The sequence below is a fragment of the Stegodyphus dumicola genome, chromosome 3 (genome assembly GCF_044657685.1).
Source record: "Stegodyphus dumicola isolate Sdum_Otavi_A_Nest chromosome 3, ASM4465768v1".
NCBI lineage: Eukaryota > Metazoa > Arthropoda > Arachnida > Araneae > Eresidae > Stegodyphus > Stegodyphus dumicola.
The window spans coordinates 15,454,267-15,469,236 of NC_140770.1; the positions used below are offsets into that span (position 1 = coordinate 15,454,267).

Sequence of the window (14,970 nt, forward strand, 5' to 3'; positions counted from 1 at the left end):
CGATGATTTGTAGATACTTTATTTTGTACCACGATATTTCCGACGACGATGTTTTTAAACTGCGAAGTTTTCGAACCGCTTTATTTTCGACGACGATGATTTGTACCACGATGTTTTAGAACTGCGATGTTTTCTCCCACGATGTTTTGTAGCACGACGTTTTCGCCTTGCGTTGTTTTCTCCGCAACGTTTTCGTCCGCGATGTTTTTGCCGCGATGTTCTCGGCTGTAACCGTAATGATCTTAGCTATTATCAAAGTAGCCCCCTTGGCTACATATACACAACTGCAACGTTTCTGGAGACCTTGGAAGCGAGCTGGGAAATCTTCAACCGCGATGCTTGCAAGCTCATTTGTGACAGTCCATTGGATGTCGGTAATAATCTTGATGAAACTTCCCTTTAAGTCACCTTTTAACTCACGGAAACAAGAAAAAAATCACAATCTTGGACACAAATGTGGAATCGCGTCTGGCTGTATCCAATAGTTCCGCAGAAGTTCTTCGTCTTTCCTCTTTCTATTCATCTGTTTGTGAGTGAGTGAGTGAGGGACGGTTCTTGCACCAAGTTTCCGTTTCCTTAAATCTTCGCGTAAAATCTTACGACACACATCGCGATTCAAATTCAGTTCTCCTGATATCCATACGGACAGTTACACGGCGGTCTTCTTGCTATACCTGCCTTACACGCTGTACGTTTGCATCGGTATCAGCTCTGGGATCGTCTTGAGCTGAATCTCTGCCTTCACGAAATCTTCTCCGCCACTCGAAAACACAACTTCTTGAAAGCGCCATGCCTGCATATGCTTGCTTAGTCATTGTCCACGTTTCACAAAGTTTTTCCGAAGCTTAACGCAGAACTTAATGTTCACACTTTGCTCACAATCAGCATCCATGGACACAATGGTGTCACCGTGTCACATTAACGAAAGCGACAACAATACGAATAGTGTGTTGCTATGCACAGCCCTGCCCCCTAGTACGTTTGTGCGGAAACATAGCCAAGGTGATGTAAAGAAAGAATAAATACAAGGTTGTAGAGTCATTAGGTTAATTGGAAGCCGAAAATATGCAACCGGAATCGAACCACGGAACTCTGGAATACCGGCCCAAGGTGCTACCGTTACACCACGAAGGCACGCTAGGGAAGTGGGAGAAATACCTCATATACTCCCCTTTCTAAAGGGCGACTAGGGTTTTAGGGGACCTAGTCGCCAAATCCTGGGTGCGGAGAATCATCATCCACAACCCTTTTAGTTCTGGCGCCACTTGTAGAGTCATTAGGTTAATTGGAAGCAGAAAAAATGAAAAATACGCAACCGCCTTCGCCGGGAATCGAACCACGGACCTCTGGAATACCGGCCCAGCGTGCTACCGTTACACCACGAAAGCAGCTTGGGAAGTAGGAGAAATACCTTATAAGGTAGCCATAAAAACATTTGTTCCTTTTTAGTACTGAAAATCGGAAATAAAAATTAAAGTGTCCTTGGAACGTTTCTGACAAAGGATTTATTTGGCAAAAAAAGATGCATTTTCTTAGGAGGGTGGAAGTGCCCCTCGCATCACTCCACTCTCTACTCCCGCGTCATTTGGCGCCTTACTTTTGCTTTAAATTTTAAGCTGTTTTGCAAAATTGTTTTCAGAACGTAACTCATGAAATAAATTAAAGAACCTCTAACGTATATTCTGTCAAGTTTTGTTAAACGCTTTATTAATTTACGTTCATACATGCTAGCATACATTATTACAACTTAATTGAATATCAGTCTGGTACGGAAATAGATTTAATTGTTTCTAGCCTCCAATTTTGTGAACTCGGTGTTCTCTAAAAATCTTTGATGACGTCACCCACCATTCTATTAAGTTCGGGATCGTTTCTGATAGCATTAACGACGTCCGGGACGTCTATGGCAGCGCTGCCTCGGCTGACAGCACTGTTCACTGCCATCTCTATTAATTCACAGCAGAAGTATTCTTCCGCAGCTGCCAAGTACAGAGGCACCTCAGGAGTGACGCATCCTCTCGGTTTGCCTTTTTCCAGTTGGTTATGTATATCAGCTACGGGAAATATAGGACGCTGCTTGGTTAACTTTTTGGTCGTCTTCTTCTTTCGTTTCTTCTCCTTCTTTTGTTTTTTTTCTTTCTGGCCCGTTGCAGAAGTGACGGCTCGTTTGGTGCGGCTTAGAATATCCATCCTAAATCAAAATAAATTCAAAATTACTTACAACTTGCACAAAAAAAAAAAAAAAAAAAAAAAAAAAAAAAAAAAAATTGGGACAGTTATATATTTCCCGTTGTACTGGACCGACTGTCGAATTTTAATTTAATCTTACCACGTAAGCGCGACTTAGGATATATATTGGATTTCTATATAGGATTGTTCTAACATGGGTATTTTGACACAAAATCGGACTTTTTTTGAAATAACACACCAATTCTTTTTTCCATATTTCGATTCTACAACTCTACGTACACCTACATATTAAATTTTATAATTTGTGGTGAAAAATGCGCCAAGATAAATTTAAAAATTTATCTTGAAATTTTATAATTTGTGGTGAGAAATTTACAGATAAATTTAAAAATTTATCTTGGCACAAATGAAAAAATGCGCCAAGATAAATTTTAAAAATGCGCCAAGATAAATTTAAAATTTATCTTGGGGGATTTTTTTTACTTTGTGCCAAGAATAATTCACTTGGCCTAACTTTTGATTTATAGTAACCTATTTTCCTTTCCTTTTTTCTATTGCACACGAGCGGATCCCCACTGGGGGTTGACTCAGGAGAATTCCTGGGAAGTACTAGCTAGGATTTGTACGTAGGCAATCTCAACCACAGGGGTATATAATCACTCTTTAGAGGACTAGAATCCGAGTTTATTCTCAGGATGGTTCAGGCTTGGCATGAACCATACTATAGTGCTGTCGTGTCTGCACCTTGGCTGTGGCGTTGTTACATCGTAGTTCGTCGTTGGCGGGATGCCACTCAATTCCGTTTGGCAGTAGCCTCAGGTCGAAAGTTGTCTCGCTAGAAGTGTTGTTCACGAGCGGAAAAAAAGTTCATCGTTCGTACTTTCAAAAAATTTTAACAAAGCGCGTAGACCACATTTGGCGTTACTATCGCTTATAAGAAATATGCCAAATTTTAAAACGCGCCAATATGTAAATTCACGTATGTCTTCGGAAATTTTGAATAAAAAAACCTCTAATTTTCTGCAGGTATGCTTAGAAATACATCTACTTTAAGATGATGGTAAAAATTTTATAGTTTATAACTGAAACTTTTTTCGAAAAATTTATAAAAATTATTTAAAAATACAAATTTTAAAAATAAATCGTACAAAATGGACAAATTTTATTTTAAATGAAGCTGAATTTCAAAATATGAAAAGGAGAATCAAACAAATTTAATTAAAAAAAATTTCATAAATATATACCAAAATCAATTAACATGGAGGAGCTAAAATTTTGAGAGTTAATTGTCTACAAACTGCTCGTGCGATTTTTACAAAACTTGGTAGTTTGACATAATTTGAGTCATAGAATTTAAATATGGGAAATAATTGCTGTATTAATTCAGAAAATGTCTGATTTTTTGTGACAAAACACTATCAATATCCTAAATCGCTTTTTTGAAACATGGAAAATGCAAGTTAAATTTCGACAATCGGTCCAGTAGAACGGGAGATATAGAACTGTCCATTTTTTGTGTGCAAAAGTATACATAAATTATTCGTCACAGTAGAGGTACTGATAATCACAGGGGATTTTGAGTAACTGTTTAATGTTGTGCTATTAAGGACTTCATGCATTCTTTAAAGCATGATCCGTATTGATCAGTATCCTTTGATCCGTATTGATCGAATAATCTTTAGGTAGAAAGATGGAAATATCGAGATTAATGCAGCTGGAGAGAGGTAGCTCTAACGCTTTTCGTTCGGTCGTCAATTCAGTGTTTGTCTAGACAGCGATTGATCAAAAAAAGAATCATTTTGTGTTATACGTTTCGCGAAGTGCGAGTTCCTTCACACCTGTTCAACGTGCTAATTTAGAGCTCAGGGCATTACGCGACGATATAAGAAATTGCAAGACACCGGTTATCTGTGTAAAAAAGAAATCGCCTGACCGTCCCCACCAGACGATAATTCGGAGCGCGTTCGACAGAATTTAGCACGTAGTCTACAGAAACGTTTCACTGAGAACCTTTAATTCAGTTGGCAAAAAGGCTGTATGATTAGTCATATAAAATTAGTCTTAAGTTTTAATGCTCAGTATTTTTCATGAAATACGCATTTCAAATCCGCTGATTCTCTTTCAAACACTCTGTATTGTGCAGGTATATACATCGTGTTCTATTTTCTCAATTAGTGGTCGTAGACATGCATTCTCACGTAGTAAATGTTTTAAATGACGCAAATATTCTTGTTTTAGTAATTTTAAAGTCATTTTTGTCAAAATTACGACATATAACATCTTATACTTTTGTCTGGCTTCTATACTTATATTTAGAAAAATATTGTAAGAAATAAAGCAGAAAAAAAAAATCTGACTTCCGTACAACAAAAATTTGTATTTTTTTGTAGTGTCATAGTTTTTTTTTTTTTTTTTTTTTTTTTTTTAAAGGAGGAGACGTGAAAAATGTGCAGTGATTGCGCATTCTCTTTCCTAAGCTTAAATTAACATTTTATTCTGTACAGGTCATCGGAAATGTAAGCCTGAAACAATGGGTGAAATGCTAGTATACAGTACGATATATATAGATGGCGCGAATTTGAAAATCGTTGCCATGACTAAAATGACGCGTTTACTGCTAAACATAAACAAAAAATACAGATATAAATCACCATAAACTCTAAAAGTAAAATCTGTCACATTCACGAATGCAAAATGGCTATACAATCAACAGCTCAACAAACAAAATATAATAACCTACCAAATCTCGCCAAAATAATCGCTATAGAATGCAAACTTTATCGCCTTTCGAATGTCGCCAAACTTCGCTAAATCCCATGTGTACAGTATATTAAGATTCAGCCAAACAAGGAAATTTTCTGCCTACAATTGCATTTGGCATTTGCGGATTTTCTAGTCATTTCTTTTATGTTGTTTAAAACTATCTAAATATTTTCTTCTCATAAAAGAAAACGATTTTCGCACCGAGAAAAAAGGGACTCCATTAGATGTGTCGAGTAAGCTTCACATTCGCCAGGCATAAAAATCTCTAAATCTACATTATTTTTAAATTCTGAAAGAATGCAAAAGCATTCTTCCAGAATTTAAAAATAATGTAAAAGCATTCTTCATCAAAAAAATGAAATGTAGTCCTAATATGACTAAGTACCATTAAAAAAAAAAGACTTGGTGTCATTACAAAATTATATATTTCGGCATCGCATAAAATGAACTCAAAATCGAACAAAGCTGCTTTTAGTGATGCGTCAGAGTAGAATTTAAAAGACGTTGACAGCTGGAATTGCTTGTCATGGTTTCAGAAAGAGATTCTGTTATGTTATTGAGTTAAACAAGGTAGATGTTAAATTTTCTACGGGAGAACACTTTTATGGTCTTTTTAAACCTGTGTCTGCTATTTGTAGAAATTTTTCCCTTAAGGAAGATAAAATTTGTTTGATGGTTACAACTTTTTGTCTCTTTCGGCGAAAAATCTTTCTCATTTGACGTAAACAACGGTGATAAAATCTTCATTGCTTGCCATGCAATTCATACAGTTTTAGGTAATTACAAACATTATTGATGAACTTCCGTTGTTAATTCTGTGAAATCTTGTTTTTCCATCAAGTATATTGTTACGAATTTTGTATATATGTGAGTAATTTTAGTGAGATTGTTTGTAAATTGTAGTATCTATTGTATAATGTAACATGAAAGGCCTCACGAAAGCGAAGCTTCGCTGAAGTAATAACGTTATAGGGGCAAGTCCATTTAAAATTGAGGTAAATGGCTAGTCCAAGCTGCCATTTGTTTTGGTGAGCAATTTTTGTCGCCAAGTCGATGAGAAATCGCCAGAAGTCTCCAAAGTTGGCGACACTTGACGACATTTGGGTCCGATCCCTGTATAGCTATAATTGTTCCTCCCCTCCTGGCGTCGACGGAGATAATTCTCTTGCTCGTTACGATCTGTATCTAGGCAGTCTCGGCCTCGGGGGGAATAAAATCAGTCGACTACAACCATCGGTTCTTAGGTGGTAGGGTACATTACGTAGAGACCGTTCTGGCACTATTGTAGAGATATTAGGATTTTTGATGCTGAGAGACGTGAAAAATGAGCAATGCCCTTAATATATATATTAATATATATATATATATATATATATATATATATGTATGTATACGTATCAAATATTACATACAGGTATAACAATTTGAGAATATTTTTACAAATATGAGAATATGCAAGTGTTTGAATGAAAGCCAATACTCAAACAGCTTTGCTGCCGCTAAAGGGAGATAAAAAATTGTCTTTAAATTAACACTTTGATTTAAATCAGTGCACCAACGGCCGGACGTCACTGAGCACCGGTAGTTTAATCCAGGCTCGGATGGCTGCACTGCCATTTTTTGTGGTTTTTCCCGTGTGTCTAACGTGTATACCAGCCAATTTCCCTTAGAAAGACTTCCACGATGGCATTCTCCACTTGGGCAGATAGACCTCGAGTGCTTTCCATAATAAATAAGCCAAACCAAATTAGTTAAATCAATGCTAAAATCATGCTAATTTTTTGCAATTTTTATAGATTTGGTTTTCACTTGCGGAACATTGATTATGATAATTAAAAGTCTAACATGTTTATACACTCAATATTTAATAAGTTCCACTGAATCACCTTCTCTTATTTTAAATATAGTACTTTTCATGTATCATCCCTCAGTTTCATAGGGGAATATTTACTTTAACAATGCAATTAGCAGTTATTTAAACTCAAAATAATTAGAAATACCACCACCAAAAAGACGAATTTAGTAGATATAGTGCTAAGACAATATATGCTATTTCAACATTTTTCATATTAAATACTGGAAACCGCAAGTATGATGAAATATGAAATATAAATTTACGTGTTAATTCCAAATTAAAAAACTTAAACTTATTTTACGTATTAATTTAAGTGTAAAAGTTTCTTATTTTAATTTACGTGCTACTAATGTTAATAAATCCCCATTTCTTTGAACCCAAATTAAGATGAAATATAATTATCTTGCAAAGGTACACATTCTTCGAATTCCAAGGAAATCAAAAAGAAAATAAAGCAGAATTTTTCAACAGAATCATTTTCAGATCAACATTCACTGAAAGATTTGATAAGCGAATTTTAATTTATAGCGATAACATGAAAACTAAGCACAGAATAATTCCGTGAGAAGAAAATATTATTTTTAATTTATGCACTTGTTTATTTTACCCTTCCTTATGTAAATTAGTGCTAGAGAAAGTAGTTTGATGTGTTTCTAGGTAAACGGAAATATATTAATACGTTCTATGTTTGAAAATTGTTATTTCACAATATTGTACTAGAATTGTTTACACGATACACATGATATTCATTAATGAAAAGTCTGAATTAAAGAAATGAAATCTGCTTTGTACGAATGTTTAAAACATAAATTTATTATATGTCATTTAGGCGCAAAATAAATTTTAATATTCATTTTCAAAAGTACTCTTCTATTATCGGAACCGGACTCAGAAATGCATGTATGTATGCACGTGTATGTGCATATATGTGAGTATATGTGTGTGTATACACATACGTACAGAATATACACATACATACATATTTGCTCTTAAATGGATTGATGAAGATGTTAACTCGTATATTACATTACATATATATGCAAAGAATATACACATGCGTACAAGAGCAATTTAATTAAAATTATGTTACATTTTCTATAAATTTACATTACAAACTAAGAATTTTATTTGCAATATTTTGTAAAATACATCTAATGCTTTTGTCGGTACATGTTGCAAAGTGACATGTTTAAATTATTTTAGAGAAATATAAAGTATTATATGAATTAAAGTAACCAGAATAAAAATATGAGTCTAGAATATAATAGTTAAAGCATGATACTGTAAATACATTGAACCATGCTGCGTTTACATCTTTCTTGGTCTACAAATTAAATTAAAAGTAATAAAAAATTTAAATTTCCTAATGCAAAATTGTTTATTTGAAACGAATCTTAGTACCCAAAACAAATATGTAAAATAATGCTTAAAACCTACCTTTGTAATGTCAGATTCTTTGAAAATAACTATGCCTTCATTATGGAACATAATTTTAAATTATTTTCATTACTCTTGATGATTTCGTCGTTGCCTTTCTGTAGAAACTAATGATTTATTTATTTCTTCGTCTTTTTTCAAAACTAATGCACGGACGCAATTATTTTACATTTAACCGTTACAGGTCTAATGTTCAAGCGCACGTTCTGTTTTAAAACGCGAGCGAACTATACAACTTTCAAACTTTTGCATAAAAACTGGTAACTCCTCCGGAACGGCGAGCTTCTTATATGTTAATCAAAAATTCATTAAAGTTTTACAAAATATGCAACAGATAATAAAAGTAATTCCAAATTCCAAATTTGGGTTTCCAGATGCCCATGTTCGAATAAAGGACTACGTTATTCAAAATTTGATGTCTCTACGTACCTTTGTTTTCACAATGCAATAAACATGCTATTTAAGATTCACGCAGATTTTTCATTATTCATTTTCGTTAAATATAATGCAGGGCTCTAATATTTGGTGGCAGCAATTTGAAAAAAGTGAAACGTTTTATAGTGGACGACGCAAAATGAAAAAACTTAATTAATAGCTCTTCTGAGCTAATTGAAAAATTCGTAGAAAGCCATTTTGACCATTTTCGTCTTCGTATGACTTTAATTAGAGCAGATATTAATTAAAAACTCTGAAAATGCTAATTTTCGCACTCATTTTTCCGAGTGGCAACAGTCTCTCGGAAAAATAAAAGATAGATAAAAGTGCTTTATTTTTTAAAGTGTTGCCACTTCTTTCAAATCGTAGAGATTGTTAATCAAAAAATTTGTAATTTTTATAAAATTTGAAATAAAAATAGCATTGCCAAACATTGAACATATTATTATTATATAACGTCATGTTTTAACGTTGAAGAAAGCAGACGATTGCCAGGTCCATGACGATTACATGGTGACGTCACTGTATGCCAAAAATTATTCGTTAGTATCAGCATTTTAAATAAATAACTGCTGTTGGTAACTTTTTTTTTGTTTTGTTTTGTTTCAAGTTAGTATAATTGATAAAATATATTATTATCACGTTAATGTTTTATTAATATTAAGAAAATGTTGTTGTATTACATTAAATTCAAATCACGACGACATACGTATTAAATTGAAGTGACAAAAGGTTTTGTTTCCTGGTTTGGCAACAAAAAATTATTTACGATTTCGTTGTTTCTTGGAAAGAACGGACTAATTTCTTTCATATTGAATGTTTTCATATATTTGATTTTCAAAGGTACAAAGAACTTCGAAATTTTCCGTGGGTTGCTGCCCGCTAGCCTATAAAATAATTTTTTGCAATGAATGGTCACAGTATAGCACAATTGAAACAAGGAAGAACACATGTATCAAGAATGAAAGAAATAGCATTTTCATTGCTAAACTAAAATTAAGAACAAGACTTCATTTTCAAAATTTGAACAGTATTTTATTACCTCAAAAGGGACGTTTGTCACGAATGGATATAAGCCTCGAAACAGTATTTTGTAGTGAAACAATTAAATGCGTTATATCAATTTTCAAATTGCTGCCACCAAATATTATCCACCTGTATCATATTTAAAGAAATTTAATAATGAATATTCTGTATGAATGTATGTATGGTTCTCGCAGTGTGAAAAAATGCCTAATGCCACCCAATTTTGAATAATATAGTCCTCCTTTCGAACATAGCCACCTCGAAACCCGAAATCTGAATTTATTTCATTTTCTGTTTCATATTTTCTAAAATTTTAGCGAATTTTTGATTAACAAACTGAATGATTTCAAAGCGGCAAGTGGCAACACTGTACGAAAAAAAAAATTTATCTCCAACGCACAAGATTTTCAAATGGAATTTCTAAAGATACAGTGTCTCAAAAAAAATGATGGGACACTTGTGCTTTACAAAAGGAAACTGCAATAAAATAAATTTAAAAAATATGTAAAATTTTTTGTGGGTGTGTTTCATACTTAAATTTAGTAACAATTATTACATAACATACATTTTCTCAAAATGTTAATTTAATAAAAATACAATTGTTTAGAACGGAGCAGAAAATGGCTCACTTAAGTGATGGGACACTACGTACTATGCAAGAAAAATCGTCTGAAGTGAGCAATAAAAATATCTTTTGGAGTATTTATTTTTACTCAAAAGCAATTAGCAATAATTTATAAAATCGTCTGCAGTATTTCTCTCCAGTTTGTTTTGGAATTTTTGTGTTTTTTAGCTCTGTGCAGCCATGAATGCTAAACGAAAAGAAACTTTGCCTGGAATTCGAAAATTAGTTATTAATTTGCATATTGAACGTGGAAAATCTATTAGAGAAACTACTGAAACAGTTAACCTGAGTCATTCAACAGTTTTCAATATCATTAAACGATATAAAAAGAATCATGAGATTCAGGATAAAAGAAGACCTGGCCGACCATCAAAGCTATCCAATGGAATAAAGCGAATTATCGTTTGAAATATTTAAAAAAAAAATCCAAGAATGAGTGCTCTTAAAGTTGCTGCCTGATTTACAAGCATTATATGAAGTAATTGTTAATTCTGAGACTATTAGAAGAGTAATTCGATCTACTGGATATCACGGTAGAGCAGCCAGGAAAAAATTCTTCGTAAATGAAAAGAATAGAAAACTCTGACTGGCTTTCGCAAAATCCAACATAAATAAGAATTCTGATTACTGGAATGAAGTTATATTTGCTGATGAGAGTAAATTTAATATATTTGGTTCTGACGGTAGAATCTTGGTGTGGAGAAAACCCAGGGAAGAATTTCGCAAACAGAAATTGGTGCCAACAGTAAAACATGGTGGAAGAGGAGTTATGGTATGGGGGTGTATGTCGTCCGCTGGAGTTTGTAATCTTGTTTTTATTGACAGTATAACAGATCAGTACAAGTATATTGACATTTTAAATCAAAATTTGAAATCTTCAGCACAAAAATTGAACCTTCATAACGATTTTAAATTCTACCAGGACAATGACCCCTAGCACAGTGCTTTGAACGTTAGACTCTGGCTGCTGTATAACTGTCCTGAAATAATAAAAACACCCCCACAATCTCCACAATTAAATCCCATAGAGAATATTTGGCAAGAATTCGCAAACACACCATTTCTTCAAAACAACAATTAAAATCGGTGCTTCAAGAAGAATGGGGTAAAATCACTTCAAAAATCACAAAAAAAAAAAAAAAAATTAGTCGAATCCATCCCAAGAAGATTAAATCATGTTTTAAAAGTAAAAGGAAATCCAACAAAATATTAAAACCTTTTAAAAAGTAAAATTTTTGGATAAATATTTGATGGAGAAGTAAGTGTCCCATCACTTAAGTGAGCCATTTTCTGCTCCGTTCTAAACAATTGTATTTTTATTAAATTAATATTTTAATATTTTGAGAAAATGTATGTTATGTAATAATTGTTACTAAATTTAAGTATGAAACAGACCCACAAAAAAATTTTACATGTTTTTTTATTAATTTTATTGCAGTTTCCTTTTGTAAAGCACAAGTGTTCCATCACTTTTTTGAGACACTGTATGCTGTTGTGAAATATTTTGCGATTTTTTTGTTGAACCGAATTTTATGGTGCGCAAGTCCCAAGAACGAGATGTTTAATAAATAAAGCAAACACACAAAATGTTGATAATAGAAAGACAAATAAGGTTTCGTAACATTGATAAGATGAGCTGAGAATAAACAGAAAAATGTGTACCAACATGTAATGCCACATCGGGAATTCTAAACGTATACTCTTATACTGCTTTTAAAATTTTCGTAGTTTTGCAATTGACTTCTATATGGCGTAAGTACGAAGAAAATGATTCTTAATAATAAAGCTAAAAAGAGAGAAAAAGTGTTTTAGTAGGAGTTCAGTGTAACAGTAGACTGTGACTGTTAAAGTGTGAAAGCTTTCAGATTAAAGTCTGTTAAAGTCTGAAACCTTTCAGATTTATTTAATTTTTAGTCCAAACGGATAATTTGCTCAGAAGGATTATTAATTTCGTTTTGGCATTTTGCGCTGATTCACTACAAGCGTTGGTTAACTTTTCAAATTGTTGCCACAAAATATTATCGAACTCTATAATGCTTAAAGAAATTAAATAATGAAGAACCTATATAAATGTATGTATGTTTCTTGCATTGGGATAAAACCACGGTACCTAGAGCCATCTAATTTTCAATGACTTAATCCTCCTGCGAATATGGGCATTTGGAAGCCCAAATTTGGTATTTGTTTTATTATCGTTTTCATATTTTGTAACATTTCAACGAATTTTTGATTAACAAACTCAAGGATTTCAAAGCGAGCCATGGCAACATTGCACAGAAAAAAAAAAAAAATTATCTCCAGCGCGCGACACTGTGTATCGGAAATTCTAAGAATATGCTCATTTTAAAATTATTTTTCGCTACTGCTATTAAATTGAACTTTATGATTTGAATGCTAAGAACATGATAAATAAAAATAATACACAAAAAAGTTAAAAAAACGCCCCTTTGGGTGTAATGTAAAATCTGAAAGCTTTCATATTTTATATAACAGTTAATTTTTGTTTATTTGATAAATACACTGAAATTCCAAAACGACTTTCGTCCGCATAAAATGAAAATGGTTGTCTTATGAGCTTTTTTAATAGATAAGAATTTGACACTTTTATTTATGTTTCTTTTTTGAGGGGACTCATACACCTTAAAACCCATAATATTGTTCGCATAGGTGACTGTTGCGAGAATTGGGATAACTTATTTATTTTAAAAGCAATTACTACCAACTTTTTACAGCTGACTACATAATATAGCTGCTTTCTGAAATAGTAATCAGAAAGTTTGTTTTGCCACAAATATTTTTATAATTTAATCCGCTTTGTGACAACATTTTTCGTCATGTTTCCAACTTGCGCGCGCAGTTTAAAACATTTTGTTTCATAACTTGATTCCATATTTAATATATAGCTTTTATAACATTTGGAAACTACTGTGAACCTAAAATTCTAAAAATTTCATGCTAAATTTTTATTTTATTTTGTATTGAGTTTATAAAATGTATTTTATTAAAAATTTTTTAATGTTTCCGCCCATAAAATTCTTCAATATTAAAATATTCATTATATTGTTGGTTCAGTTAGAAAATAGTGCCCATATAAAGAATTTCATCCAATTTCAGTATGTACCATTACCCATTTTTAAAATATCATGCGCGCAAGGTGGAAACACGGCAAAATATTTTGTCACAAAGAGGATTAAATTACAAAAATATTTGTGGCAACACAAATTTCTGGTTACTAGTTTCCAAAGCAGCTATGTTATGTAGTCAGTTGTAAAAAGTTGGAAGTAATTGCTTTTAAAATACACTCATGTCCATAAATTAAGGATAATGCAAAATCAGGCAAAGGAAGAGTTGGAAGCAAAACAAATTTGGCTTATTTGTAAAGCTTATTTATTAAACAAAAAGTAAAGATAAAAAAAGATGCTATATGTTTGATATTATTAAAAAAATTAGAGATTTTTTCTCCCTGGATCAAATTACAAAAAAAAACTATTTACAAAAAACCAATATTACATGGTTGGTATGATCGTTAATACACTGTATATCTCCCAGACGATGCAATACAGTCCGTACAACGCCTAGGCACTGAGTATCAAATTATCGATCTGATCTTGGGGGATATAACACCACTCAAAAAGCAATGCTCTCCGAAGTTCCGGTAGACATGTAGGAGGAGGTTGACGGGCTGCAACTCGTCGGCCAAGTATGTCCCACACGTGCTCTACTGGACTCAAGTGCGGTAAAATGCTGGCCAGTCCATAAGGGTGATTGATATCTTCCGATTGAAGCAATTTGCTTACGATGTTTGCACGGTGAGGACGGGCGTTGTCATCTATAAACACAAATTGTGCGCGCATGCCGCCCCGAAACAAACGTACATGTTGTTCCAGAATGACGTCCCTGTATATCCAATATTCACCTATTATGACATTTTTCTATTTTTATGTGAATAATTGCTTCTCATAGAGAATTCTGCAGCGCATTCTGCTTTCGGCGATACGATTTTTTCGCTTTTCAAGATTCAAATCAGCATTAATCACTTTCTTTACACTTGACACTAAGCGTTTTAATGATTTTGTAACTTTCGTTTGAAGATTTTCTTTTAATATTAAAGTTCTTACCTTTGCAACGTTCGAAGCATCCTTTGGATATGTATTTTGAGCAATTTTTCTCCTTTGAAGCCAAACTTAGCCTTTTTTTTAAAAATTCCTACTATTAGCTCACACTCCTCCTATATCTTGTTCAAATTTTCAATGGTTAATAAAATACTTTTTGTTCATCCACTCAAGTTCAAATACATTTTTTTAAACTTATATAGTGGATGACACTTGATGTTAATACAGTTTTTTCCACATATTAAAGTCGATTGATTCCTACTTATTTATTCCTGCTTATCGAAACTAAAATAAGCTATTTTTTCAAATATATTATAAGACTTACAGATAATGACCGTTTATTAGGAATTCTCGAGTGCTGAAAAAATTATTTTTATAACATCTTATAAATAATAGTACATGACTGTGATGAATGGGATTGTAATGTTTAACAAAAGTAAGTGGCAACAGTAAGAAAGAGTTCTAAAGATTTTTAAAGTGTATGGAATTAAAGAATTGTAATTTTTATTTGGATGAAGCAGATGAGA

The 14,970-nt window shown here is 32.9% G+C and overlaps 2 protein-coding genes across 2 annotated transcripts in view; one reads left to right on the forward strand and one right to left on the reverse strand.

The window, feature by feature from the left end:
• Window positions 1-14,970, forward strand: part of LOC118186408 (glutamate receptor ionotropic, NMDA 3A-like) — a 221,883-nt gene that overhangs the window by 24,931 nt on the left and 181,982 nt on the right. The gene's annotated exons all lie outside the window — the stretch shown is intronic.
• LOC118186409 (histone H2A, sperm-like) lies at window positions 1,686-8,397 on the reverse strand. Its single transcript, XM_085812320.1, has 2 exons — window positions 8,246-8,397; window positions 1,686-2,191 (listed from the first exon to the last, which is right to left on the reverse strand). Exon 2 carries the CDS (start codon window positions 2,188-2,190, stop codon window positions 1,822-1,824), a length of 369 nt encoding a protein of 122 aa, XP_085668446.1. The 5' UTR covers window position 2,191; window positions 8,246-8,397; the 3' UTR covers window positions 1,686-1,821.